Here is a 25,994-nt window from a genome sequence, read left to right on the forward strand (position 1 = left end):
CTGCAGCCCCCAGGATGCCCAGCTCTTATGGGAAACATCTGGAGAGCACAAGCGGGGGTCCAGGGGACAGCCCCCAAAGCGGCCTGGCCTGTGGGAGCCACACTGCCCAGAGGGGCCCACAGCACCCCTGCCAGCAGATGCCTGGGCTCAGCAACCCCTCAGTGGGGGAGCCCAGCCCTCCCCTCGCCCCGCCGACCCCCACCTGGTGATCCCATCCTTGATGTAGTAGAGAAGGCACTCGGACATGAGCGGGTCCTCATTCAGGTTGACGAGATGCGGCGTCTGCGGAGACAGAAGGGTCACCTCTCTTCGGGGGTGTGGGGGGAGCCCGGCCCGGGCTGCCTGCTGCCCTCTCTCCCCCCAGGACCAGACCTCCACCCGCCCTAGGCCTGCCTCTCGGGGGACACAGTATCCTCCCAGCCTGGCAGAGTGGACAGGAGACGTGAAGGAAAAGGCTCCTGAGGAGAAGACTTTGATGGGGACCCCAGAGTCCTGGGAGGACAGCTGCCAGGCGGCACTTGCGGGGCTGGGCTCCGGGAGGGGCCGGGACCCCAGCTTTGAGCACTTGAGTGCCCAGGGAGTGCTTGGAGGCTGTGGTAGGCCCTTGGATGTGCAGGGCAAGGCTGGGTCCCATGGGGCCTGGGCCTGGTCCTCCATCCTAAAACGGGGCTGCAGGTCCCCATTCCAACCGGGGCAGCCAGGAGCTGAGGGCCCCGGGATTAGGACGCTGGGCAGGGAGGGGTCGGGCCCTGGATGCCAGGCAGCAGAGAGGCTGTGAAAAAAGTCCCCCTGAGCCACCCAGATCAGACGCCCACACCTGTCCTAACCACGGGTCTACCAAAGAATGACCCAAGGCCAAGGTGACCACTTCCCGCAAGCTGCCCCGTCTAAGCACTGCCCTCAGCTCCCCACCCCATCCCGTGCCCAGGGCAGCCACTGCAGGCTCTGTCCACTGGGCCTTGGACCAGCACCCCCCCTCTTCACTCTCTCCACTGCTCTCACCCGGGGTCTCTGGGCCCCGACACTTCCTGACCTCACACCCGGTCCCGGGCAAGGACCCTGCAACATGGCAGAGGCTGGAACAGCTTCCTGCTTGTTCCCCACCTGGCACCTTGGGGCAAGCTGCCCCCACCCCGAGCTACAAACCCCTCTAACGCCCCTGCACAGGGTTGTGGACACCTGGTCATCAGACACAGGACAGACCATCCACAGCGGCCCCTTCCCCTGAGCACAGAAGGCGTCCAGCCAGGAAGGGCCTGTGCTCCCTCCACGGGGCCGAGCGGGGGACCCAGCTGGCCCATGTGCTTCTCCAGAGTCCTGGGGACCCCACTGTGCTCCAGAGGAAGTGTCCCTGGTGGTCCCGAAGGCCGCCCTCCCACTCCTGGACAATGTCCAGACCCGGGGCCACCAGAAAATCCCTCTGCCACCAATGAAGCCAAAGGACTGCACAGCCAGTGTCCCGAGGGCACCTGTACCCCAGCTTTGCCTGCGCACCCAGGGGCACTGCGCCCACGGACAATGCAACAGCTCAAGAGCAACGCATCCCAAACGAAAACCAAAGGCCTATCCGACAGGTACTGAAGCAGGACCCCACCAGGGTGCCACCTGCTCCCCGCCCTGCCCTCGGCAGGACCTCGTCCTCCCAGGCACCCCTCCTTCCTGCTTCTGCGCCTCAGCTGCCCCCTGGGCCGGAGTGCATGGGTGCAGGAGAAGCCTGAGGAGCCCGGCCCTGTCCCCAGGGAGCAGCCACCCTAGCGGATGTGCCCATCCTACCGGCGCCCCGTGCTCCTTTTCCCTTGGGGCCCCAATGGCTCCGTGGGGGCTCCACGTGCCGCCAGCTTCGGAGACTGGCAAACAAAGAAACCCTTTGCTGGGGTGAAAAGTCAGCCAGGCACTTCCTCACCACCAAGGCAGCAGGGGCAGGGCCCGCGGAGTCCCGTGCTGGCGTCAGAACAGACTGCCACTGCCTTCCAGGCAGGCTTCTGGGCTTGAAGCTAAGCTCCTAAGGGCTCTAAGGGTCTGGCAATCTTTGGGGTGGGTGCATGGGTGTGTGGGTCTGGGTCCTAGAATCATGCAAAGACTTTTCCCCTGATGTTCATGCTTTGCCCCATCTGAGCTACTGAACAGGGGGTGGTGCTCTGCTCCGTTTGAGGGCCGGGGCCATGGGCAAGCTGGGCCTGGGTGGGAGAAGAGAGGTCCCTGCTGGGACAGCCAGACCCTGCTTTAGCTAATCTCCGAGAGGGCAGCTGGCTCCCAGCTCGTGTCCAGCCAGGCCCTGCCTGGGAGGGGTGCAGGCTCCTGGGGGGTCCAGGCCCCACCTGTTTCAGGACCCCGTCCACCCCTCAGGCAGCTAAGTGACCTCTCTGACGTCCTAAGGCCATAGGGACATCCCACCATGAGGAGGCAGGGTCTAGCCTCCACACAGGGAAGGGATGGCTGAGGGTGAGCCTGGCTGGGTGCCTGGTGCCGCTCTCCCTGCTCCCAGGAGGACCGTGCTGACCTTCCAGGAGCCGACACCCTGCCAAGGGTCGCAGGTCCCCCAGCCCTGTCCACATCGGGGCAGCCCAGAGGATGGCCGGCTCCTACCTTTTTGGGAGAGAACACCCCCAGGGTGCCGCCGTCCTCCCTCATGGCCACGCCCATCTCGGCCAGCAGCGCTTCCCTGGGGGATGGAGCGGAGGTCAGCACCCACACAATGTTTCATCTGGTCAATGAGTTCCGGCGTCCACTCGAGGGACTGCTCCCCTGACTGGGGATCGGGTCGATGGGGCCGTTGGCGACGGCAGGGGGCGTGTCGCTGGACGAGAGGGGACAGGTGTGTCCTGCACTGGGCGCGGCCACCCCGGGGGCAGGAGCCAAGGGCGGAGCACAGGGCTGCTCCGGCCCCAGCCCACACGCCCACCTCTGCATGCGGATGGCCTCCGTCCGCCGCAGCTTCTGCTCCCAGGTCTCGTTGAGCTCAGCGATGATCTTCTCTGTCTCCTGGGGAGCAGGCAGAGCAGAGCCAGGTCAGCGCGGGGGGCAGGCAGCGGACGGAGGCCTGGGTGCCAGGCAAAGGGGAGACGAGTAGCCGGGCCTGCAGGGCCCGGCGCCCCAACTCCCAGGTCCATCCAGGCTGCTCAAAGTCTGAAAGGTCAAGGTGAAGGGCTGAGGGCTAATACGCGCAAAGGACGCGTGTCTTTGCTGTGGACACACACAGAGAACAGAGGGAGAAAGGCAGAATAAACCCAGAGGGAGAAAAACACGCGGGGACACGCTGACACCAGTTCTGAGGCTCGGATGCCCCTGGACCACGGGTGAGATGGACGACACTTCCCACATCAGCACCGCCTCCCCGTTTCCTTCCCAGCCCTCACATTCCAGTGGGCCTCTGCACCCCAGGTCCATCCCGGGTGGACGCCTCCCACACCTCAGGTGGGCCCTACGCCCCAGGGTGGCCGCGCAGCCCACCCCCTCATCAGCCCGGGTCTGGCGCCTGTGCCGTTGTCCCCTCCGTCCGGGCTCACCGTCCGCCGCTCACACTCGGCACCTTGTACCCACTCGCTGAAGGAAGCCAGTAACCCACACCCTAAAATCAACCCGCCCGTGGCCAGGCCAGGAGGGTGAAGACCATGCAGGAGCAGGTATAAGCACGGAAACCTGGGAGGAAGGGCACAGAGGCCCTAGGACCCCCGCCCTAATCAGCAGACGGGCCCCACGGTCCTGGACAGGGTGCACCGACCCCCTGGACGGGGTGCTTGGGGTCGGGGGCTGAGACGCACCCCACGCCCCCCTGCATGGCTCACTTCGCCTCTGACCAAGCCCCTCTGCCTGCGACCATCCAAGAGGAGGGGTCTTGGCCTAGCGCCCACCAGGTCCGAGCCCGGCCCTGCCTCACCTTCAGCCTTTCTATGGCCTCTTCACTGCCCGGGGCAAACAAGATGCGCTCGTGCAGGCTGGACACAGAGGCGGCACGGCTGGACAGGGCCGAGAGCGAGGACGACGGGCTCACACCCACCAGGGCGTTGGTCACTGTGGAGAGATTGTCAGGGACTGCACTCAGCTCCACCCCGCCATGGTTACAGTTACTGTTCTCAAGGTCGGACAAGTCTACGGGAGGAAGCGGGGCAGACAGACGGGAGGAGAGAAAAGAAAGACCAAGTTGGGAAAAAGCAAGAGGCAGGTGAAGAGAAGGTAGCAAGCAGGGACCACGAGCTGGGCGCCCGCACGAGCACATGCAATGCTGCCCCTGCCACGGTGCAGCTGCGCCACCAGGTCCCTCGGCATCCCCTCCCAGGGCCTCCGCTCCCCCCGCACACATGCCGAGCCTGCGGGCCACCGGCGTCCCTGCCCTCCTGACCCCCTGCCCACCGCCCTTTGCTGCCACTGCCCAGCAGCCCCCCCGCACCCAGGCCCTGACTCTCATCCTCATCCTCTCTGCCCCTCGCGCCGCCACCCACCAGCCCACCACGCACCCCAAGCTGTGGGCGCGGGCGACGCTGTCCACCCTGCTGAGCGGCCTGGCCGAGCCGTGGACTGTGGGACCTCCGAGGGATCCCACACTCCTCCACCCCAAGAAGCTGCTCTGGGCCCTCCGCTGCCCTGGCCTCCCTGCCCCCCAAGGCCCGGGAGTTGGGGCTGCCGCAGCCCCTGGGGCAGGAGGTGCCCAGGTCCCTCCTGGCAGAAGCAGACACACAGCAGAGCAGCGGCAGACGTAGGACAGCACGGGCACTGGGGAAACTGAGGGCGCCCTGTGGCCCCTGGGGTGGGGAAGCCCCAGCACGTTCCCCTGCCCGGGGAGCCGGGCCCACAGCCAGCGGGAGACGCAGGCTGGGAGGACCTGGCCGCATTCACACTCCTGGCGTTTCCAGGGGAAGGGGCCTTGGGGTGGGTGGGGTCAGAGGGGGGTCGGAGCCAGGAGTCGGGGATGGACCCGGCCCTGTGAGCTGTCCCAGCCTCTGTGCTGACATTCAGGCCTCTAGGAGCACGGCGGGCAGAGAGGCTGCCCTCAGCCACGCTCGGCCTGAGGAGGCCTTGGCTGCCCCGCGCCTCCCTGTTGCCTCAATTTCCCAGCAGACGCGAGGGTGAACCAGGATCACAGCTCGCAGGGTGCCGTGAGAGAGAGGGCTCAGGTCCCCCAGCCCCCAGGGGGGGAAGGCCAAGGAGGGGTGGGTGCACCCCGCCCCCCACCGTGCTGCCCTAGGCCCCGCGGGGCTGGGCCGAAGCAGGGATGCGCAGAGAGCAGCGGAGGGGATACACACATTTGGGTCCTCCGGGCACAGTGTTGGCTGAGGGGGGAGGCGAGGGGGAGAGACAGAAACAGAAGAACAGGTTTGTCTCCAGAGGGTGCCGCCGCAGGCCGGGCATCAGGTGGGGGCGGCGGTCTTCAGCCGGACGGGGGCACAGCCCCGGCACCGCGGCCGGCCGCTGTGGCTTCCGGGGAAGCCGTCACCGGCCTGCTTGGGCCAGCGGCAAACCCAAACCATGCAGCTCCCCAGGCCCAGTCCAGAACCCCGGCCGCCCACCCAGAGGTGGCTCCACCTGCAGCCCGGAGCAGAGCCTGGGCCTCGGGCCAGAGGGGCCGCGAGGGCAGCGGGACCTGCCCCAGCCCCACAGCCCCGCTGCCCTGCCCGGGACGGGCGGGCCCAGACACTCACTGTCGGCGATGTCACCGAGACCCTGGGCGTACAGCAGGTCCCGCAGCCGCGTCACCTCATCCTTCAGCTCACGGATCAGCTTGTTGTTGGGGTCCTCGTTGATGACGGCGTTACAGCGGATCTGCTTGGCCCGGTCCGCGTACCTGGGTGGCAGAGGGGGGCTGGGAGCTGTGCTGCCCAGCTGCCAAGGGCACCCCGAGCCCCACCTGCGCCCAACTGCAGGGGCATCTCCGACAGGGAGTCACCAGGGCCACTGACCTACAGGGGGGCTTGCCACTTGGGGAAACCGAGGCCCCGGGAGGGGAAGGGACGGGGTGGAAATTTCTCCGCACGGCGAGGCCTCCGCATTTGGACTTGTGGTCCCAGGTGGACGGTGCGAATCTAACCTGCACTCCAGCCCTTTGCGGTGGCAGCCAAGAGGCCAGAGCGCCGAGCCAGGCCGCCAAGCTGCTTCCCGCAGCCCGGGACGGCCCCTGGCCAGAGGGACCTTCAGACATGCCTGGCCCCCCCATGGCTCGTTAAAAACCCCGGTGGCTCTGTGGACCATGGGTGGGGGCGAACCGCTCAGCCCGCGAGCCCAGCTCTCCTGGTCAGGTGGCAGGGCCCTGGGCCACTCGAGGCCACACGCGGTGGGAAATGGAATGGGGCCCGAGAAGCGCCAGGCGCCCTGCCAGCCATCTGGAACCTCAAGAAGTCCAGGTGAGCCGGCCCTGCAAGGAGGCACCTGGAGCATCCACTCCCGCCCGAGCCGGCTGGTGGGGGACAGGGAGAGTCCGCGCCCCGCGGACACACCTCAGGGTACTCAGCGTCTCATCGTAGTTGATGTCTGCAGGGCTCAGCGCCGCCACCATCGCTGTCCGCGAGTTCCCACCTGTGGGAAGAGAGCAGGTGGTCCCAGCGGAGGGTCAGCCCCACTGCTGCGCCCCCTGCCCTCCCCCCGCACAGGTGTAGCTGGGAGGTGAGCAGACAGCAGGCGGCCGGCCTCCCTCACCGCGCCGGGCACCTTGCTCACTTTTCGTCTACATAAAACCATGCTTTTCTGACATTTGGGGTCACGTTACAACCAACAGGCCTCCCCCTCCCCATAATAAAGAGAGAAGCTGTGGAGAGTTTTATGGCGTTTACTACAAGGACTGTTTCTGCTCCATAAACGTTTCACTTTTATCCTTATTTGGAATACGTTTCTTAATGTTTCATGTCGGATTCCCAGCTCGGGTCACACGGATCCCGGCATCAGGAAACGCACGGGCCCACAGGGACCTGTGTCCCGGGGACCACATCCCCAGGGTGTGGCCTCCACACAGACTGCGAGGCGACGCTGCGAAGGGCTCGGGGTGCCGTGCTGTGAAGGGCCTCCCCTCCCACCCTGGGGCGGGACCTGGGTGTGGCCCTGGGGGAGAGGCCTCCGTCCCGGCCGCGGCTCAGGTGAAGGGACACTCATTCCTGTGACTCTCGCGTCCTCTCCTGGGGGGCCCACCTGCTCTCCCCTCCACCGGGAGGCCTGACGCTGCACGCGACGCTGGCCTGAGCTGCGGACCAGCTAGGCTGGTTCTGGGGTGCAGGGTCAGCCAGCCGGGGTTCCCCAGCATCACCGAGGCCCAGAGGGTGGGTCCTTGGTCTGGGCGTCACAGCCCTGAGCCAGGAGCGCTGACACAGTGGCTGCTCATCTGCAGCCCCGAGGGCCATCCGGGTCCCCAGGCCTTGCGTCGTTAACCTACTGCTGACCACTGGCCCGGGCCCCCGGGTTCACTGCACAGCCCGGAAAGGATGGGCACCCGCCCAGGCCGGGGAGGACGGCGGCGGCCGGGCCGGGTGTCAGATCCGGGTCGGGCGAGCCCTCACCCAGGTTTTCCCGGAGGAGCCAGGTCAGCACCGAGTCTCTGTAGGGAATGAAGTCTGTCTTCTTCTTTTTCTTGTTCTGCAGGAGAGGAGCGTCCAAGGTCAGCCCCGAGCCGCCGCAGGGGGAGGGAAGAGGGGCTCAAGCGCGGGTGTGTCCCCGAAGTCCAGGCGGCCTGGGGCTCAGGGCGGGGCCTGCTCCCAGGGCCTCTCCCCCACCCCAGTCCCAGTGCCTCCGCTCGGGCTGCAATCAGGGACTTGCTAGCACGTTCCTGGCCTCCCCCCTCCTCCGTCGCCATGGTGTGTCTGGGCCACACGGCCGGCCGAGCCCGGGCGGGCTGATGCCAGCGGCCAGGGCCAGTGCGTCCTCGCTCCGCGCCGTCAGAAGGACCAGCGCGAGCCCATGGCCCCACAGACGCTGCCAGCAGCTCTGCGGACTGAGGGCAAGAGGCCCCTCGCCTGCAGGAAGCCCTGCGGGGCCCCCTCCCCCTGCACGTGAAGCCGCCTCCGCCTGCGCCAGGCCCGGGCCCGTCCCGCCTAAGCGGCTCCAAAGCCCCCAACAACCTGGTCCCCCTCGCCACCCGCTACCCCCGTCAGGACGAGGCTCCCCCAGGCGCCACTAAGCGTGGCACAGGGACTTCCCCACCTCCCTCGTTTGCGCACGTTTTTGCTTCAGGAGCGTCTGCTCAGCAGCCGCAGCGGCCCCCAGGGCCCCGCGAGGGCGTCCCTCAGGGCGCAGACGCATCAACCCCGAGGGGAGCCTGCAGGGCCCGCGAGTCATGGACGCTCCGAGACCCGCCGCTGGGGGGGCGGCTCCCCCGTGAGACAGCAGGTGTGGCGGCGTCTGGCCACCAAAGCGCAGCTTCTTTCCCACTGCAAACTTGGGGGGTGAGGAGACTCCACTTCCACCTTGTGCTTCGATCATTTAACCCCTGAGGGTGAATTCTCTGCCACGTTTGTCACGCCCCTCGTTCCCACAGTAAATGCCCCACGGTCACCGCTCACCCCATGAGGAGCCCAAGCGGCACCTCTGACTCGGTGGCTCCCTCACACGTCCGTCCCTCCCTCCGCTCCGCCCGCCCGGCCGCGAGTGCCTCAGCTCCAGGACCTTCGCTGCCCCGACCCTCCGCCGTCCTGCCGGCCACTGCGGCCGCCCCTCCTGCCAGCGGCTCCTCACACGGCAGCCCGAGGGCGCAGCCAGCTGCAGTCAGTCTTCCCGAGCCTGCGGCCAACCCACGGCGCTTCCGCTAGATCACAGTCAGCTGCTTCCTGGTGACGCTGGGGAGCGGGTCAGGCCCGGCCCTCTGGCCTCATCGCCCACGGGCCCCCACGCTCCCGGCTCCAGGCGCTGAGCCCCCAAACTGGTCTCACCCTGTTCCTGCAAAGTCTCCATCGCAGCCCCTCACAGTCCCTTCCTTGTTCCCTCACACGGTTCCCCACATAATTCCTCACGGTTCCCCACTCGGTTCCTCACATGGTTCCTCACACGGTTCCTCACATAATTCCTCACGGTTCCCCACATGGTTCCCCACATAATTCCTCACGGTTCCCCACACGGTTCCTCACACAGTTCTCCACACAGTTCCTCACATGGTTCCTCACACGGTTCCTCACATAATTTCTCACCGTTCCTCACACGGTTCCTCACACATTCCCCACACGGTTCCCCACACGGTTCCTCACACAGTTCCTCACACGGTTCCTCACATAATTCCTCACAGTTCCTCACATGGTTTCTTACACAGTTCCTCACACTTCCTCTCACACCTCCACAGTCTCTCACAGTCACACCCAGCTCCTCACACGCTTCAGCACACAGTTCCTCCCAGTTCCACTCAGAGCTTCTCAGAGCTCCCACAGGTTCCTCACGCACTTCCACACGTCTTCTCACACGTCCCCACACAATTCCACACGCATGTCCCTCACAGGTCCTCACACCATCTCACACACTTCCCCTCACGTTTCCACAGTTCCCCCGAATCCGCCTGCTTCCTAACGATCCTGCTTGCCGTTGCGCATGTTCCCACACGCTCCTCACACCTTCTTGCACAGGCCCCCTCCCAGGTCCTTGCACTGGTCCTGGTCCCACCCCACGCTGTTCCTCACAGCCCAGGTTCCTCACGGCTCTCTCACCGCCACACGCAAGACCTCACAGGTCCTCACGTATCTCCTGGCACAGCGGGTCCACACCTAGCTCCTCTCGCAGCTCCTCACAGAGCCCCTCACGCAGAGACCCGGCACAGAGCATCACGCTTGCAGCCCAGCTCTGCACACAGTTCCTGCCAGTTCCTCAGCTCCCGCACACGATGCCCGCACCTGTCACACGTGGCCCTTCAGCCTTCACGCCGCTCCTCGCAGCGCCCAGGGTCCCTCCGCCTCCTCACAGAGCTACCCGCTCACTTCCCCCAACACGGGCCACGCTTGCCTACAAGTCGCCACACGGCCCATCACACGGGTCCTTCGCATTTGCCCCCGAAGCTTCTCACGCTTCCTCTCACAGCCCCGCGCGGTTAGCCCCTCAGACCCTCACGCGGCTCCCCTCGTGCCTTCCCACAGCTCCGATAGCGCGCCATTCCTCCCGCCGCTCCTCACACAAACCGGGCTCTTCCCACCTCAGCACGTCACACGCTCGGAGGGCTTCCCAGCCGCAGGGTGAGCGCCCCCAGGCCCCAGCCCCGGAGCCACCTCCCCCACGACTCCCCCAGCCCACCAGCCACGCGGACGAGAGGCCACCCTCCTGCTCAGGGTCGCCCTCACAGCCCCGTTCTGTCCTTTACGAGGCTCATCGCCGTTCGTTCACCATGATCTCATTTCCCGCCATCTCTCATCCACCCCTGCGGCGCGGCTCTCCCCGCACCGGCGCCGGTCCAGCTCTGATGGGGCTGGTGTGTCCCGCGGCTGCTCTGCTTCTCAGGAGCCCCCCCCACCCGCCCGAGAGGGCTGAGACCCCCCCCACTCCCCGAGAAGCGAGGAACGAAGATGCTTACCTTGTTGGGCCCAGAGTCCTGCAGAGGCAAAGGCAGAGTCTGAGGACGGAGCACGCTGGGCCCAGGGGCAAAGCGGTGGGAGGAGCCCAAGCACAGCCTGAGCCCCCCTCACCACACTGCCTCCCCTCCGCCGCCCACCAGGCCCGGCCCCTCAGCCCGAGGGTCCCGGCTCCTCCTGGCAGCCCGGGGGGCCACCCAAGGTCACTGCCCTGCCCGCAGCTCAAGGCCACCCCCAGGGCCCTGTGGGGAGGTGGCACATCCCCATTTCACAGGTGGGACAGCTGAGGCTCGGGAGAGTGACAGGGTCGTGGCTCCATCTCCAACCCAGGGACCCCCCCTCACCTCCAAGCCTCTGGGCTTTTCCGTGAACCTGGCCCTACAGCAGGGACAGGTGGCCGCCCTCGGCATCTCCCCAGCAGGGCAGGACGGAGGCGCCCGCTGTCCCCCCACCCCTGAGTCCACCTGATCGCAGCACTTGGAGCCTGCTCACCATCTCGGCCAGCGCGGAGATGACCTTGCCCAGGGTGGTCAGGGACTTGTTGATGTTGGCTCCCTCCTGCGTAGGGAAGATGAGGCCGGGCGTCAGGAGGCCTCAGGCCCCTCGCTCCGGCAGGACCGGGCCTGAGCCACTCGGCCCTGATGGAGACCCAGCGCCCAGCCCTGCACCGTTGACCCTCCCCACTTCCCTGTCCCACGAGAGCAGGGGTAAAGGGGGTGCCCACCCGAGGCCGGCCCGCCTTCCCCGCTGCCCCCTGGCCCTGCAGCCGCTGGACGTCAGGCCCTGCCGGCAAGTTGGTGGGGACCCTGGTGGGGGCGGCCCTACCTTGAGGCGCGTGCCCTTGGCCCCCGTGGAGTCGGCCCGCTCGCTCCCGGCCAGGTCCACCAGGCTGACTTTGCTCACCTGCGGGGACACGTGTGTCACACGCAGGAGCTGTGACGCTGCGTGGGCCCCCGCTTCCCCTGGGTGTGGCCTGCAGGGTCCCCCCTCCCCGGGGCCGGAGTGCCCAACCCTGCAGAGCACAGCAACCCTGCTCTCAGCTCCTCTGAGGAGGAGGCCACCTTCCCTGGGAGGCTGCACGGCCTGCCCCCGGCACCTGGCACCCAGCTGTTCCCTGCCTGCTGGCCGCTCTTCACCTGCACATCACTGTCGCTACCACCCGTTCCACAGACCAGGCTCATCGTGTGGTGGGATTTGAACCTGGCTCCAGGAGCCCCTTCCCCCACTGCCCGCTGCTCCCGGAGCCGCCCGGGCACTGGGCAGGGGCCCCCTCCCCAGCACTCGCCCAGCCCGGGCTGGGCAGCCACATGCACCCGGGGAAGCCCAGGGCTGCGGGCAGGAGTCGCCTGGTGGGCCCACCAGCTGCCCTGAGCCTGAGGGGTAGGAACTGCAGGCAGCCCGCCGCCAGGCCCCCAGGAGGATGGCGCCAGGCCGGGTTGACCCGGCCTCATCCGGGACTGAGCACCCCGAGCTCCCCCAGCCACTCTGCGGACCCCAGGGTGCTGCCCCCGGGAGCAGGGCCTGGCTGGCAGGGTGCCCAGTCAGAGAAATCGAGATGCTTAGGGTCGGAGCCACGGAGGGCGCCCGCCCTACTGCCCCTGTAGCGCCCACAGTCAGAGTGTCTGGATAAAGGCCCCAGGAGACAAGGCCCCTGCCTGGGTCCACTGACAAGGCCAAGGCTCATGGGAAAGGCATCTGGGGCGGGGGCAGTGGGCAGGGCCGCTCAGCACAGCTCACAGATGCCGGCGCCCACGGGGTGAGGGGCACCCCCAGCCTGCACCAGGGCCCACGGTCAGCCTGTGACGGGCGCTCACAACCTGCGGCCTTCGACACCGCCCTCCAAGGGCCCCGGAGGCGTCTCCGGCCAGTGGGGCTGCCCTGGAGACGTCCCTCCTCGGGCCTAGAGTCTCCACCATAACCACCTGGCAGGAGGCTGTTCCAGGGTCCATGGCCCCTCCACTCAGTCCCTTCCCCACCCACATGGCACCAAACACCGAGAAGAGTGGCCTCGCAGGCCTGGCCAGCCCCTCACCGAGGCCCGGGCTGGGCAGGGAATGGTCTGCGCCAACGCCTCACGGGCCGGCATCCGGCTTGGCCTCCTCACCCGCCTGACCAGCCCGGCCCAGTCCCAGGCCCGGGGCCCCGCCCGCCGAGGCCGAACTCACTTTCTCTGTGGTGATGTTGGTCTCTGCATCATGGCGCTTCTGTGTGAAGATGATGTTGAAGACGGCGTGGGAGCGGCTGCTGGTCTCGTTCATGTTCGTGGCCGCCACGGTCCTGGGGAACAGAAGCCACACGCTGTCACCCAGTGTCCCGTGGTCGGGCGTGAGGGCCGCTGGTGCTGCCGGCCCGCTTGACCAGGTCACTAGACGTCAGCTCCCCATCCCGGGGCCGCCCTGCCCGGCCTGGTGGCAACCGTGCCTCCTGCAGAGCTCAGGCGGGGCCCACACTGCCTGCCCACTGAGTCCGGTGTGGCTCCTTCGGCCCCCAGCTCAAGCCTGGCACTCGGGGCCCCGTGACTGGGGATGCCCTGCTTCCAGGGGCTGAGCAGAGCCCCCCGGGCAGTGGCCTGCAGGCTGTGACGTGGAAAGGCCCCCGGAAGGGAAAGGGGGCTCTACTGTCCATCCACACGGGCCGATCCGGGGAGGGCCAGCACGGCCTTGGGGGAGAAGGTCCGAGGCTGCCGAGCGGAGGCCAGTGGTTGGTCCCGATGTCGCCGCCATGCAGAGCCCCCAGGGAAGCCCCCAGGCTGGGCTCGCTGCCCGACAGCTGCCTCCACAGAGGTGGAAGAGCCCCCGGGGACCCCTACTGAGTGCAGGGTAGGCCACTGGCCAGGGATCCTCACCCTCCCGGGAGTCCCTGCGTGGCAGAGGCAGGGGGACTGTTGCCACGACAACCAGGGCAGACCCGCCTAGGCTGGGAGGCCCGGGGCAGCGTGGTCACGGAGACCAATAGCTTGTGGCCGGCAGCACCTTGTGGCCGACCCTCCCCACATGCCCCTGTCCAGAGGGCCATCTGCCCTCCAAGCAGGCAGGGCTGGTCCTCACAGCCTGGCCCCACCCAGGGCAGCCACCGCCCCCCAGGGCGCACAGCCTGACCCCCGACGAGGAGCAGACCCTGTGTAGGCGACAGCGTCCCCTTCCTGGGGGAGCTGGAGGCCCCCATGGGCTGGCATGTGCCCTTGATGTCCTTAGGCCCACAAGGCCCACACCTCCATGGGGGCCGCTGGACAGACCCCATGGGGATACCAACAGGCGCCCCAAGGACAGGTGTTCCTCGGAGAGACTCGGAGTTGTGCGGGTGGGAGGGGGGAGGGCAGGGAGGGTGGGTGCGTCACCCCCCACACACCGGGCCTTGTTCCCTGAGTCCATGAGGTCCTGGATGTCATTGTAGGAGGTGACAGCCAGCTTGGACAGGTCCTCCACGTAGGGACCCAGCAGCGGGTGCTCCCTCACGCGCAGGTTGCCCTTGTTCTTGGGGTTCAGGAGGTCACGGACACGCTCGCAGTAGATCTCCATGTAGCTGACCTGCGGGGCAGCGATGACATCAGGGACATCTGAGGTGGGGGGAGCACACGGTGCGGCCAGGCCCCCGCACGAACACGTCAGTGGGGGTGTCAGCCCACCCCCCGCCTGGCCCTCCCCACACACAGCCATGCTGGAGGCTCACCCAACGCGGTCACACCGGGGCCACCCAGGCCATGGCTCAGCCTGGGCCACGCAGCTCGGAGCAGCTGCTCAATAGACACCACAGAGCGGACACTGCCCTTCGCTCCCGTGCCCGGCGTGGGCTGGCACGTTTGCCACATGCACGCGTGAATGACAAGCTAAGGGCACAGACCAGTGGCGGGCACTGGCTTTAAATCAGTAAAGCCATGTTCCGAGGGACAGGTGACAGAGAGCCCTACCTCCACGGAGTAGGACATGTTGTCATTGGTGGTGTCGCTGATTCGGGAAAAGAGGTCCTCACAGAGCTGCAGGGACAGAGCACACGGTCAGACGTGAGGCTGGGCTGTGCCCAGAGCCTCACCCCTCGAGGTGCTGTGGCTCCTGCGACCCAGGACTGACTCTGCTCTCCCGGGCCCCTCCCGCACCCTCCCGCTCCACCTTAAAGGCACTGAGACGGCCTGTAGCCAAGGAGCCACCGTCTTCTGCTAACTCGGGGGCCCCCCAGCTGATGTCTGATCCTCTCCTGTTCCTTGCACCATCCTTGCCTGCATGAGGTGGAGCGTCTGCCATGCTACAGACCACCCAGCACGCTCCCCTGCCCTGACCAGGTCAAGTACTGACCAGCTCAGGTTCAGAGACCCACCCTGTGGGCGTCCCCTTGTCCCGGGCCTCTCCCTGCCGGGAGCACTAGCCCTCACAGCCCTCCCAGAGAGGGTCTGCCCCTACCAGCAGCTGTCCCAGCCTCCCCGTCTTATGGGTGTGACCATGGTGGGCACTGCCCAGGCCTGGGGCCCTCCCGCAGCTCCCCACCCGCGGACCTGGGTCTCCAGCCTCTTCATAGCCCGTCTGCCCCACGCTGCCCCTCCTGCCCTGACCTCCCGCGCCACCCCCGTGCTTTGCCTTCCCTCCTGGCCCTCTGCTCTGCCAGGTCTCAGCTTGTGCTCCCCTGCCTGTCCTGCCCTCACCGGGTCCCCCCGGCCCCACATGCCTGCGGGATGATGCCCTGCTGGTCCTGCTCCTGCTTGCCCATCATGGTGTAGGACTTGCCGGCCCCGGTCTGCCCATAGGCGAAGATGCAGACGTTGTAGCCCTCGAAGGCATGCTGCAGCATCTCCTCGCCAATGTCGCGGTACACCTGCTTCTGCGAGGCGTAGTTCATGTCTTCCGGCTGCAGGACAAGGAGGGTAGCGGCTGCAGGAGGCTGGGCCTGCCGTGCTGGGCTCTCGGCCCACGATGTTCACTGAGAGCCTGCGTCGCACCCAGGGCCTCCGGGCGCCAGGGCCACAGCACCGTGGGGAGGGACGCCTGCCCGGCCCATCCACTCACAGGAGACCCGGAGAGGGGAAATAATCCTGCCTGGGTGGCAGCTTCCGGAGGGAAGGGTGGGAGGAGCCAGCCAGTCTAGGGCCAGACAGAGTGGAAGGGCATTTTAGTAGTGGGAAGAGCATGTGCAAAGGCCCAGAGGCAGGGGTACATGACGTGGTGCTCAAGGTAGCAGCCGTGGGGGTGACGAGGTGGGGCTGGAGAGGCAGCAGGGCAGGGGCCCAAGGAGTCCATGGTCCTGGCTATCACCCCTGGACGCTGTCCTGAAGACAGCGGTCACTTTAGGCAGGCCCAGGGTTACCTTGACGATGTGAGGGGAGGGGCTGGATGGGGAAGGTGAAATGGGGAGCCCTGGGGCCGTCCCGGGACCAGGCACTCAAGGTGTGACCCAAGGTGGGCCCTGGCCCTGGGGCAGGGGGCCTGGACACCTTCTCAGATTCAGGAGGCTGGGGGATGGGAGGACTGGTGTAGACCAGATAGGGGATGTGGAGGCACAAAGTCCGGGGGTCTCCCAGGCTCCATGGGGCGGGGGAGGGCATGCAGGGGCTGGCGCCAGGTGGGCAGCTTCAGCTTCGGACACCGAGCTTGGGGTGTCTTGGGAACAGGAGAGGCTGGCAGGCAAACGGTTGTACGGCTAGGACACTGGGACACTGCCCACAGTGGGCTGATGGCCCCTTGGTCCCTGCCACAGCTGGGCACAGTGTGTGTCACAGCTCAAGGTGACCTTCCACACACAAGGCGACTCAGGAAAGCAGGCCCCTCCCCACAGGCCTCACGCCTGTGCCCCCACCTCCCAGTCGGCCCTGCAGAGGAGCAGGGTGGTCCCTCGCCCCATTGGCGCAGAGAGGTCAAGGCATTGGCTGAGGGCCGCACAGAGAGCAGGGATGAGCTGGCACCCACACGGCAGCAGCCCACCCTTCTGGGCCCCCAGCCCTGGGCTTACCGAAGTGTGTGACCAGTAGGAATAGTCGAAGCTGAAGCTCTTGGGCATCTCCTTGGGCTGTTTGGGGTTAACGATGGCTGCGGGGAGGGGACAGGCATGGTGCTCAGCGCGGTGCTGCAGGGACAGGCTGACCCTTGATGCGCCTGCCCGAGAGGGACCCCAGGGCAGGGAGGCGGGGTCCTCAGCGGCCTTGGCCCCTGCCAATGGGCAGCGACAAGGGCCCTGTTTCCAGGCAGACGAGCCATCTCTGCCCCCTACTCTGTCTGACCTCCCCCCACCCCCCGCCAAGGCAGCCCAGAGTGGTCCCTTGGTGCAGGCACTGGGTCAGACCTCGAGCCCCTAGCCCATCCCACCTCTCGGGTCCACACCCCGCTCACCCCCCAAGCCCAGGTCTGTCTTGTCTGCTCTGCATGCAAGCGCTAGGAGGCGCAGCACAGTCACAGCCACGTCCCTGCTGCTTTGGGGCCCCATCATGCCCGCGTGCTCATCCGTGTCCGGGGCGTGCTGGCTGTCCCCCGGCAGGGACACCACACGTATCCCTCCTCCTGCCGGGGCACGTGCAGGTCCCGTCCAGGTTGCTCTCAGGGGCTGTGGGACTGTCCTCTGCTCAGGTCCTCCCCCACCCCGTCCCCTGCCTCCAGCAGCTGCACCTGGGCTGGCGGGAGGCGGTGCTCACGAAACGTCGGCTCATCAAAGGAGGAGCAATGCCGCCGGCACACACCTCCGGGCCTGCTGGGTGCCCCGGGAGCCCCCCAGGCAGGGCTGAGGCATCCCATGTTCTCCAGGCTCTGGACAGGTCTCGGCTCCCCGAGGCCCGGGCCCAGCGGGCGGCGGGTCTTCGGTGGCTGGGCAGAAGGGGCTGCGGCCCCTGCGCACGCCAGGCTGCCCTCTGGGACGCTGTCTGAACCCCCGATGTCTGTGTTGATAGAGGACCCCGAGGACCCCCGAGGGCCCACCTGGCCAGGGGTTTTCACCTCCATCAGGAACTTGGGCTGTCCTGGTAGGAGAGGGCTCCAGGCCACCGCCCCACATCATCCCATCTGAGGGCCACATTCCTCCCACCTACTTGGAGATGAAAGACATGTCTGCCAACCCCTTGGATTGGCTTTCCTCAGCTGCAGTGGGCTGGGGGCCTTGCCTCTCTGGACTCCAGGACCGCCCCCCACCCTTCCCCACCAGCGCGTGTCCAGGGTGACCTGTAACTCACACCAAGAGAACAAGCCCTGGCCCTGTTGCAGATTGAATTCTATCCCTCAAAATTCACATGTTGAGTCCTAACCCCCAGGACCTCAGAACGTGACCTTATTTACATACTTGCAGACGTAACTGGTAAGGATGAGGTTATACTGGCATCAGGTCCAACATGATCCAACATGACTAATCCAACATGACTGGTGTCTCATAAAAGGGGAAATTTGACACAGACTCACACGTAGGGTGGAGGCCATGTGAAGGGGGAGGGGGAGACTGGGACGGTGCTTCTGCAAGCCAGGGGATGCCGGCATTGCCAGAAAACCACTAGGGGCTGGAGAGGCAGGGAATGGATTCTCCCTCTGGACCCCAGAAGGCACCAACCCGGTGACACCCTGATCGGGGACTTAACAGCCTCGGGAGCTGCCGTCTAAGCCCTCCCGTCCACGGTGCTCTGCTCCGGAGCCCTGGGATGCTGGGACTCCCACCGGCCTCGGCCCACTCAGCAGCTGCCCCGGGCCACGGCTTGGCGGGCAGGAGCTGACCAGCTCTGGGTCTCAGACCCCAGGCTTGATGGGTCCTGGGAGATGACCCGGCACCCTCGGGAGGTCAGCAGGAGGGAGCAGGTGACTGACCATCACAGCCCTTTCTTTGGAGCTGAGAGGGGGTCACGTCCATGCTGGCTCCAGGAGTGAGGCTGAGAGGAGACCTCGCCATCCCAGTTTCAACTCCTGCTGGACCTGGGGATGTGGCCGCCAGAACCCAAGCGCGGTAACGCCAGCACCATGGGAACGACAGTCACGGCATCTCCGGAGCATAGGCAGCCCGGGCAGGGGCCCCCACGGGGCAGGCTATGACACCTGCCCCCCCCCGCTGACCTTGCTCTGACTGTGTCCTGGTGCCGGGGCGTCTGCTGTATACACTGTGTGGACCGGGAGCTCCCTGAGGACCCCCCACCAGGGACAGGGCACGGATGTGCTCAAGGAACCCTGGGTGGGCAGGGGACAGCCGGCTGCGAGGGTCGGTGAATGCGGAGTGGGCCACGAGGAGAGCCCGCCGTGGGGACCACCGGGCAGAGCTGCTCTAGCCCGCGGGAACTGCTGTCACCTGCCCCCTCCCCGTCGGGTGGGGTCCCCTGGTGCGGCTCTGACCCCCGCCCTGGTCCTGACCCCCAGGTGTCCTGCAGGGGTCCTGTGGTGTCTCCGTCATCACAGATGGGGTTCTGTGCTCCAGAGGGGACAGCGCTCCCCAGGGTCCACTCCAGGCCTGCTCTCCACCGACGCCTGGGAGCCCTTACCAGGGCGACCTGCCTGGACTAGGCCTGGACGGGCAGTCCCCTGCCGGCACTGAGGTGATTTGGTGGCGAGGGGCTTCCCGGGCAGCTCTCGGGTCGCTTCCTCCCGTGGGTTTGAGGAGGGGGATGGGACCGTGGGCTGTTGAGCGGGGGGCTCCGTGCCCTCCACCCCTGCTGCAGGAGCACAGAGGGACAAAGGCGACAGCTGTGAGGGCCCAGCTTGAACGGGGGGAGGGAGCAGCTAAGCAAGGGAAGCCATGTCCTAAGAGCCTGAAGCCCCACAGCCGTGTGTGGCGCCCGCCCTTTTGGGAGCCGTGGCCCAGCTCTGCAGAATTCCACGGGTCTGTGGTTAAACCCTGGGTAGCTTGCACCTGTCCGTGGGGAGTGCACTGACACCACGGAAATCGACAGACAGGTGTGTGTGTGTGTGTGTGTGTGTGTGTGTGTGTGTGTGTGTGTGTGTGTGTGTGTGTGGGAGAGAGAGGAGAGAGACAGAGAGAGAGAGACAGAGAGCGAGGGGCCTCGCAAAAACAGAGACCAAGACCTCAGTGTCAGGAGTCTCAGGGACGTTCTCAACACAGGGCCCCTGCCGGTCCTCATGAACCCTCAGCAATGGCTCTCCGGATGATGGGACGGCTCCTCCTACTGACCTGACTTGGCCCCCACGCTCCACGCCCCCAGCAAGGCCCCCCACGCCCGTCACTGCCTGCCTCACTGCGATCTGTGGCCCTTGTCACCGGCCCGTCTAGTTCCATCTCCGTGTCCCCACTGGAACGTCAACCCCAAGGCAGTGAGGGCCTCTGTCCTGCTCCGCGGGGCCCGATGCCAGGAGTGGAGCCTGGCGCAGCCTGGAGCTCAGTGATGTGTGCTGACCTGACCCCACCAAGCCTCGTTTCCCCGCCTGGGCCATGGGAGCATCCTCAGCCCTGAGGGGCTCAGGCAGCCCTAACCCTAACCCTGCAAGTGGAGAGGCCGTGTGACCCCCAGGGAGAGGCAGCTCAAGGCAGGGAGCACCAGAGGCATCTTGGCCTGGGGCCAGCCAGTGACGGCAGGCCCCCAGCACCCTCGGCCGAGGCTGCTGACCAGGACTCTGCTGGCCCCCAGGGTCCCTCCTTTGACACCATATGTGTGGAGCCATTCCTCTAATAGAAAGGCCTGCACCGCGTCACCACCTCCTGGCAAAACCAAGCTCCCTTCTGTGGACTCCCAGGCCCAGTCTCACTGTATTTGGAGCCCAGAACATTCTAGAATAGTGATGGCAAATGGGGCTGACTTCTTGGATGGGTTAGGTTTTGAGACTGCACAGGGGCTACTGGTCAGGAGGGTCCCGGTGGACCTTCCAGAACGGTGGTCCATTCCCTGAAAGCACACACTGGGCCCAGCTTGCCAGGGTCCAGTTGGAAGGCTGGGGGCCAGCCCTGAAGGCATCACCCTGTGGTTTTGGGCAGGTCCCTCCCCTCCAGGCACTGTCCTGGGTTGAACAGTGTCCTCCCGGAACCTCAGACTGTGACCTTATTTGGAAATGGGTCCCCGCTGTAGGGACAGAAGCACACGTCACATACAATTTGGATGGCTCACAGAATTGCTAGATTCGCTGTGTTTCAGATGAAGAGTGCTGTTATCGAGGCCATGATTACAGGATAAGAATTTAAACTGACTTTTAAGTTTTTCTAACTTCTGTGTCACAGTGGAGATTCTGGGTGGCACGTTCCGAGAACTGGGGTCTCCTGCTGTGCCTCTCGTCCCTGAACGTCTCAGGGACGTTCTCAACACAGGGCCCCTGCCGGTCCTCATGAACCCTCAGCAATGGCTCTCCGGATGATGGGACGGCTCCTCCTACTGACCTGACTTGGCCCCCACGCCAAGGAGTATGTCACCATCCCTGCTGGCAGGGCTGGCCAGATCAGCTCCTACCCTGACAAGGAGTATGTCACCATCCCCGCTGGCAGGGCTGGCCAGATCAGCTCCTACCCTGACAAAACGGCCATGAGCTGCGGCCCAAACCCAGCTCCTATGAGCATCTGCCTCAGGTCGGCTCTGGAGCCGCCTGCCCTGCCCTAGGCCCTGTCCCAGGATCTCTAGGAACAAAGCTCACCCAGCCCTCCGACGCCACTCCTCAGGCAGGCTTCCCTGTGCTGAGGGCTGCCTTTCTCTCTGTGTCTGTCTGTGTCTCTCTGTCTCTCTCTGTCTCTGTTGCTCTCTGTCTCTGTCTTTCTCTCTGTCTCTGTCTTTCTGTCTCTTTATTTCTTTCTGTCTCTCTCTCTATCTCTGTTTCTCTCTGTCTCTCTCTCTGTCTTTCTCTCTGTCTCTGTCTTTCTGTCTCTCTCTGTCTCTGTCTCTGTCTCTATTTCTTTCTGTCTCTCTCTCTCTGTTTCTGTCTCTCTCTCTGTCTCTCTCTCTGTCTCTCTGTCTCTGTCTCTATCTCTGTCTCCCTCTATCTCTCTCTGCCTCTGTCTCTCTCTATCTCTCTCTCTGTCTCCCTCTATCTCTCTCTCTGCCTCTGTCTCTCTCTATCTCTCTCTCTGTCTCTATCTCCCTCTCTGTCTCTGTCTGTCTCTAACTCTCTCTGTCTCTGTCGCTCTCTGTCTCTGTCTTTCTCTCTGTTTCTGTCTTTCTGTCTTTCTCTGTCTCTCTGTCTCTGTCTCTCTGTCTCTTTATTTCTTTCTGTCTCTCTCTCTCTGTTTCTCTCTGTCTCTCTCTCTGTCTCTCTCTGTCTCTCTGTCTCTATCTCTGTCTCCCTCTATCTCTCTCTCTGCCTCTGTCTCTCTCTATCTCTCTCTATCTCCCTCTCTGTCTCTGTCTGTCTCTAACTCTCTCTGTCTCTGTCGCTCTCTGTCTCTGTCTTTCTCTCTGTTTCTTTCTGTCTTTCTCTGTCTCTCTGTCTCTGTCTCTGTCTTTCTGTCTCTTTATTTCTTTCTGTCTCTCTCTCTATCTCTGTTTCTCTCTGTCTCTGCCTCTATCTCTGTCTCCCTCTGTCTCTCTCTCTGCCTCTGTCTCTCTCTCTATCTCTCTCTGTCTCTCTTTATCTCTCTGTCTCTGTCTGTCTGTCTCTGTCTGTCTCTGTCTCTGTCTCTCTGTCTCTCAGGCCCCAGGTGGATCAGAAGTTCCCCTGAGTGCAGCCCACCATCACCTCCAGCTGTTTGTTTCCGTGGCGCCTGCCCCACCCTGTCCTGGACCGTCCCCAAGTTCCAGGGGAGGCACGGGGTCTGCCTCTGATCCTTTGTTCTTTCTGTCCATTCCACAGGCCCCCGTAGGGTTTGCTCACCTGTGAGCCCCTCAAGCCGAGACCCCCAGCTACTGTCTAAGGTGGCGACTATGCTGCTGGGGCCTGACCCAGCATGGACGGGGATTCTCACAGCCATTCCTGATGTCCTGGGTCACCCAACAGGGACGTGGCCGCAACCCTATCAGCTCCTCGTGCAGATGCCCCCTGCCCACCCAGGGTCACGCTCCCACCTGCGGTCACAGTCCCTGGCTTCCCACCTTAAAGCTTGAGTCACACCTCCTGAGCACCTTCTCCAGCCTGGAGGGGGCCAGGCTGGAGACACAAGAAAGCCAGGACCTGGACGGACCCTCCGCCCGCATTGGGCAGCAGCTGAACAGGACCCCCAGCTTCCTGGGAAGGACACCCCAGAGGTGCACTCTGTATTCAGAGGGTCCCAGCGAGCTGAGCCCCCGCTGCCCGTGGCGGCCACCTGCTCACCTGCTGCTTTGCAGCTTCTGCACCCCCGCAGGGCATCCAGGGACCACCTCCCACATAAGCTCTTGGCACCCAAATCCTCACCTCAGTTCTGCTTCCAGGGACCAAGGAGAGGCAGCACCACTCACAAGAGTCACTATGAGGCCCCAGATATGCCCAACAGACCCCCCCATAGGCTCTGAGTGGGGCCTCCACAACCTGCTCCAGGGCCTCCTGCAGAGACCCCCAGCCATGCCCGAAGCCTCAGCCCCACAACAGGCCTAGGGCAGCAGCCGCCATCAGCCCTGAGCGCCCTTCCCCTAGGGCAGCCCCTCCCTCCAACCTGGTAGATAACAGAAGGGGTGGGGTTACTCAGGTGCAGGCGAGGCCTATCCTCCTCCTACACCCCGAGGTCCGCTCGGTGCGGCTCACACCACCGGAGCCTGCGGTGACGGCAGCAGCTCCAAGTGCAAACCTCCCGGCTGAGCCCCGCCAACCCCACAGCTGGGAGAGAGGACGGCGAATTCTTGCTCTAAGTCACCAAGCGTGGAGGTGGGCTCTTGACCAGCAGGAGATGACCCGAACACTGGTTTGACTTCCAGGGGACCCCAAACAAGCCCTCTAACCTACAGTGTTAGAAGCAAGGATGCTGGCTCCCCTTGTGGGTAAGGGTGGGTGGGGCTGGGGAGGGGGGCTTCCGGGTGGGGCATCGCTCTGTTCTCAGCAGCGGGATGCTGCTGAGAACTCCTTGAGCTGCACACTGGGCTTCTGCAAACACGCCCCAACTCAGGACAAAGTCTGTGGCACCACAAAGAGCAAAAGGGGAGGCTCGGGGCTAAGTCCTCTCTGCTGCTCCGGCAGCCAGGTCCTGCGCACTAGAGGGGCCCTGGAGGCCATGCCTGTCCTTCTGACCTTCTCGAAATTGCCGTTCTGTCTCTTACTACTCCCTGTTGATCCCAGGCCTCCTACTTCTCAGAAAGGCTTAAGATGACTTACAATTAGAAACAAAACAAAAGAGCAGACAAAGTAAAAAGCAGCTGAAACAAGACAAGAAATCAGGAACCTTGTGCCCTGGGTTGAAAAGTGGCCCCCGCCAAAACTCCTGTCTACCCCGAACCTCAGAATGTAAGAAACAGGGTCTTTGAAGATGTAATCAGTTGTTGAAATGAGGTCATACTGGATTAGGGTATGTCCAACGGTCATCAGGTCACACAAAGACACAGACATGCAGGCAAGAAGCCAAGTGATGACAGAGCAGAGGTTGGGGTGATGCGGCCGCAGGCCAACCTGGCGGCCACAACTGGAAGCCACAAGAGGCAGGAAGGATCTTCCTCCAGAGGAGTGAGGCCCTGTCAACACCTCAGTTTTGAAGTCTGGCCTCCACAACCATGAGAGGATAAATTTCCGTTGTTTTAAGCCACCCAGTTTGTGGTCATTTGTGACTGCAGTCCCAGGAAACCGACACCCGGGTTGGACAAGGAGGGAGTCAGGGCCCCGAGGGACCAGCAGCAACGGCAGTCCCATCGCAATACTCACTGGTGGTGCTTCCGGACATCTGGATGATGCACTTGGAGTCGCGGCTCATTTCTCGGGAATTGAAGGGGCGGACGCGCACCGCCACCTTCACCGAGGCCCCAGCCATCTCTGCGGCCTTCGTGGGTCACTCCTAGTGGCGGTGGGAGCCCCAGCAGGCACAGGAGACACCTTGGGAAAAAGGGAGACGTGAGTTAGAAACAATATCCAAAAAGGCAGCACAGATGTTTCTGGCTGGCAATGACACCTGCTCGGATAACCAGTCCACAAGGAAGAGGAACGGAGCAGGGCAGCTGCGGGTGAGAAATGCCACGAGTTTTAGGAAAGAACGCCAACGGGATGAGAGGAGCCTAGGAAAGCTGGAGCCTAACAAGGAACAGCCGATTCGCTCTCTGGGACCCGGGGAGACTCCAGGTGCCTCTGAAGGTCAGAGGCTGTGTGGGACCGAAAACACGTGTTTGTGGAAAGTTAGCAGAGGGAGGGTCAGGCCACGTCATGGGTTAAATTGTATCACTTGAAAATTCACATGCTGAGTCCTAAACCCCGGGACCTCAGAACGTGACCTTATTTGGGGACAGGGTCCTGGCACTGTAACTGGTTAAGATGAGGTCCCACTGGAGTGAGGTGGGCCCTGCCCAGGGTGACCAGAGTCCTTATAAAAGGAGACGCACACAGGGAGAGTACCACGTGAAGACAAAGACAGAGGTCTACAAGCCAAGGACTGGGGCTAAACCACCAAAAGGCAGGAGAGAGGCAGGCAATGGTTCTCCCCCACGGCCTTGGAGGGAACCACCCCACACATCTGGGACTTCCAGCCTCCAGACTGTGAGACAATACACTTCTGTTGTCTAAGCCCTCGGTCAGTGGTACTTTGTTACGGCAGCCCCAGCACATTAATGAAGACCCCAAGACCACCAACCCCACCCGGTGAACATCCAGGACCTGCCCCCGCCATGCCACCATCAGGCAGGAGGCGAGAAGCTACCCTCTGGGAGAGTGAGGCTTGGTCCAGCCTGGAGTTCTGAGGACCAGCTGAAGGTGGGTGTGAAAAGCCCAGTGAAGATGCCCAGTAGTGGGGGACCCCAGCCTCCTCCTCCTGCTGCAGGGCCCCCACCTGCTGGCTGCCAGGGAAGAGGGCAGGGTCCTCTGCTGGGGAAACAGGACCACAGCCTCTAGCAAGCAATACAGAGACTAAAGCAAACAGAAAAGGAGCACAGCAGAAAGAGACAAATCAGGAAGAGAACAAAAATGTTTCAACACCTTGTAAGTAATATCCTCAGAAAGGAAATTTACTCACCCACGAGCTTTTTTTCAAAGGACCATTTAATGAATAAGAAAGAGTCCTTGGAAATTAAGACTATGAAAACAGGACCTTCAGAAGTAAATAAAAAGGTTGGAAGTACAATTAAGTAATTTTCTGTGTGAGGAGAGAAATAAAATTTGGGGATCAATGAAAAGAAGATACTAAAGAAATAATTCAAGAAAACTTCCCAGCACAGCCAGTCATGAGTTTCCAAATTCAAAGGGTCTACCTACCCCACCTGCTACAAAAAGTCAGAAACCACAGCAAACTGTGAAATTTCAGAACCTCAGGGCTAAAGGGAAGACTCCAGAAGCTTCCAGAGAGAAAGGATGGAGACTCAGAATGGCATCAGCATCTCATGGATACCAGATGAAGAAACACTTTCAAATTGCTGAGGAACGGCGACTTTTGGCCTAGAACTCTGAGCTCAGCCACATCACAACCGGGAGGGAGGGTGAGAGGAGGACCTAGGAAGACTCTGCAGGGGCCGAGAACCTGTGCTCCAGTAGGTGGCTGGTGGGGCAGACGTGGGTGCGGGCCCAGCCCGGAGGATGGTGAAGGGGTCCCAGCAGGACCCTGGGGCTGCCGCAGGGGGGGGGGGGG

The 25,994-nt window shown here is 63.9% G+C and overlaps 1 protein-coding gene across 1 annotated transcript in view; it reads right to left on the reverse strand.

Annotated features, from left to right (window-relative positions):
- The window catches only part of KIF1A (kinesin family member 1A), a 95,936-nt gene that overhangs the window by 50,660 nt on the left and 19,282 nt on the right, over positions 1-25,994 (reverse strand). The window contains exons 2-18 of the mRNA XM_007469947.1: positions 24,092-24,259; positions 16,392-16,468; positions 15,114-15,293; positions 14,365-14,430; positions 13,806-13,984; positions 12,623-12,734; positions 11,283-11,360; positions 10,950-11,015; positions 10,460-10,477; positions 7,479-7,554; positions 6,429-6,507; positions 5,637-5,779; positions 5,241-5,267; positions 3,878-4,011; positions 2,903-2,982; positions 2,587-2,662; positions 203-282 (exon numbers count right to left, since the gene is read on the reverse strand). Of these exons, the coding sequence (XP_007470009.1) occupies positions 203-282; positions 2,587-2,662; positions 2,903-2,982; positions 3,878-4,011; positions 5,241-5,267; positions 5,637-5,779; positions 6,429-6,507; positions 7,479-7,554; positions 10,460-10,477; positions 10,950-11,015; positions 11,283-11,360; positions 12,623-12,734; positions 13,806-13,984; positions 14,365-14,430; positions 15,114-15,293; positions 16,392-16,468; positions 24,092-24,197 (1,577 nt within the window). The 5' untranslated portion in view covers positions 24,198-24,259. The remainder of the gene's footprint in view (positions 1-202; positions 283-2,586; positions 2,663-2,902; positions 2,983-3,877; positions 4,012-5,240; positions 5,268-5,636; positions 5,780-6,428; positions 6,508-7,478; positions 7,555-10,459; positions 10,478-10,949; positions 11,016-11,282; positions 11,361-12,622; positions 12,735-13,805; positions 13,985-14,364; positions 14,431-15,113; positions 15,294-16,391; positions 16,469-24,091; positions 24,260-25,994) is intronic.

This window comes from Lipotes vexillifer, unplaced genomic scaffold (assembly GCF_000442215.2).
Source record: "Lipotes vexillifer unplaced genomic scaffold, Lipotes_vexillifer_v1.1 scaffold988, whole genome shotgun sequence".
Lineage (NCBI taxonomy): Eukaryota > Metazoa > Chordata > Mammalia > Artiodactyla > Lipotidae > Lipotes > Lipotes vexillifer.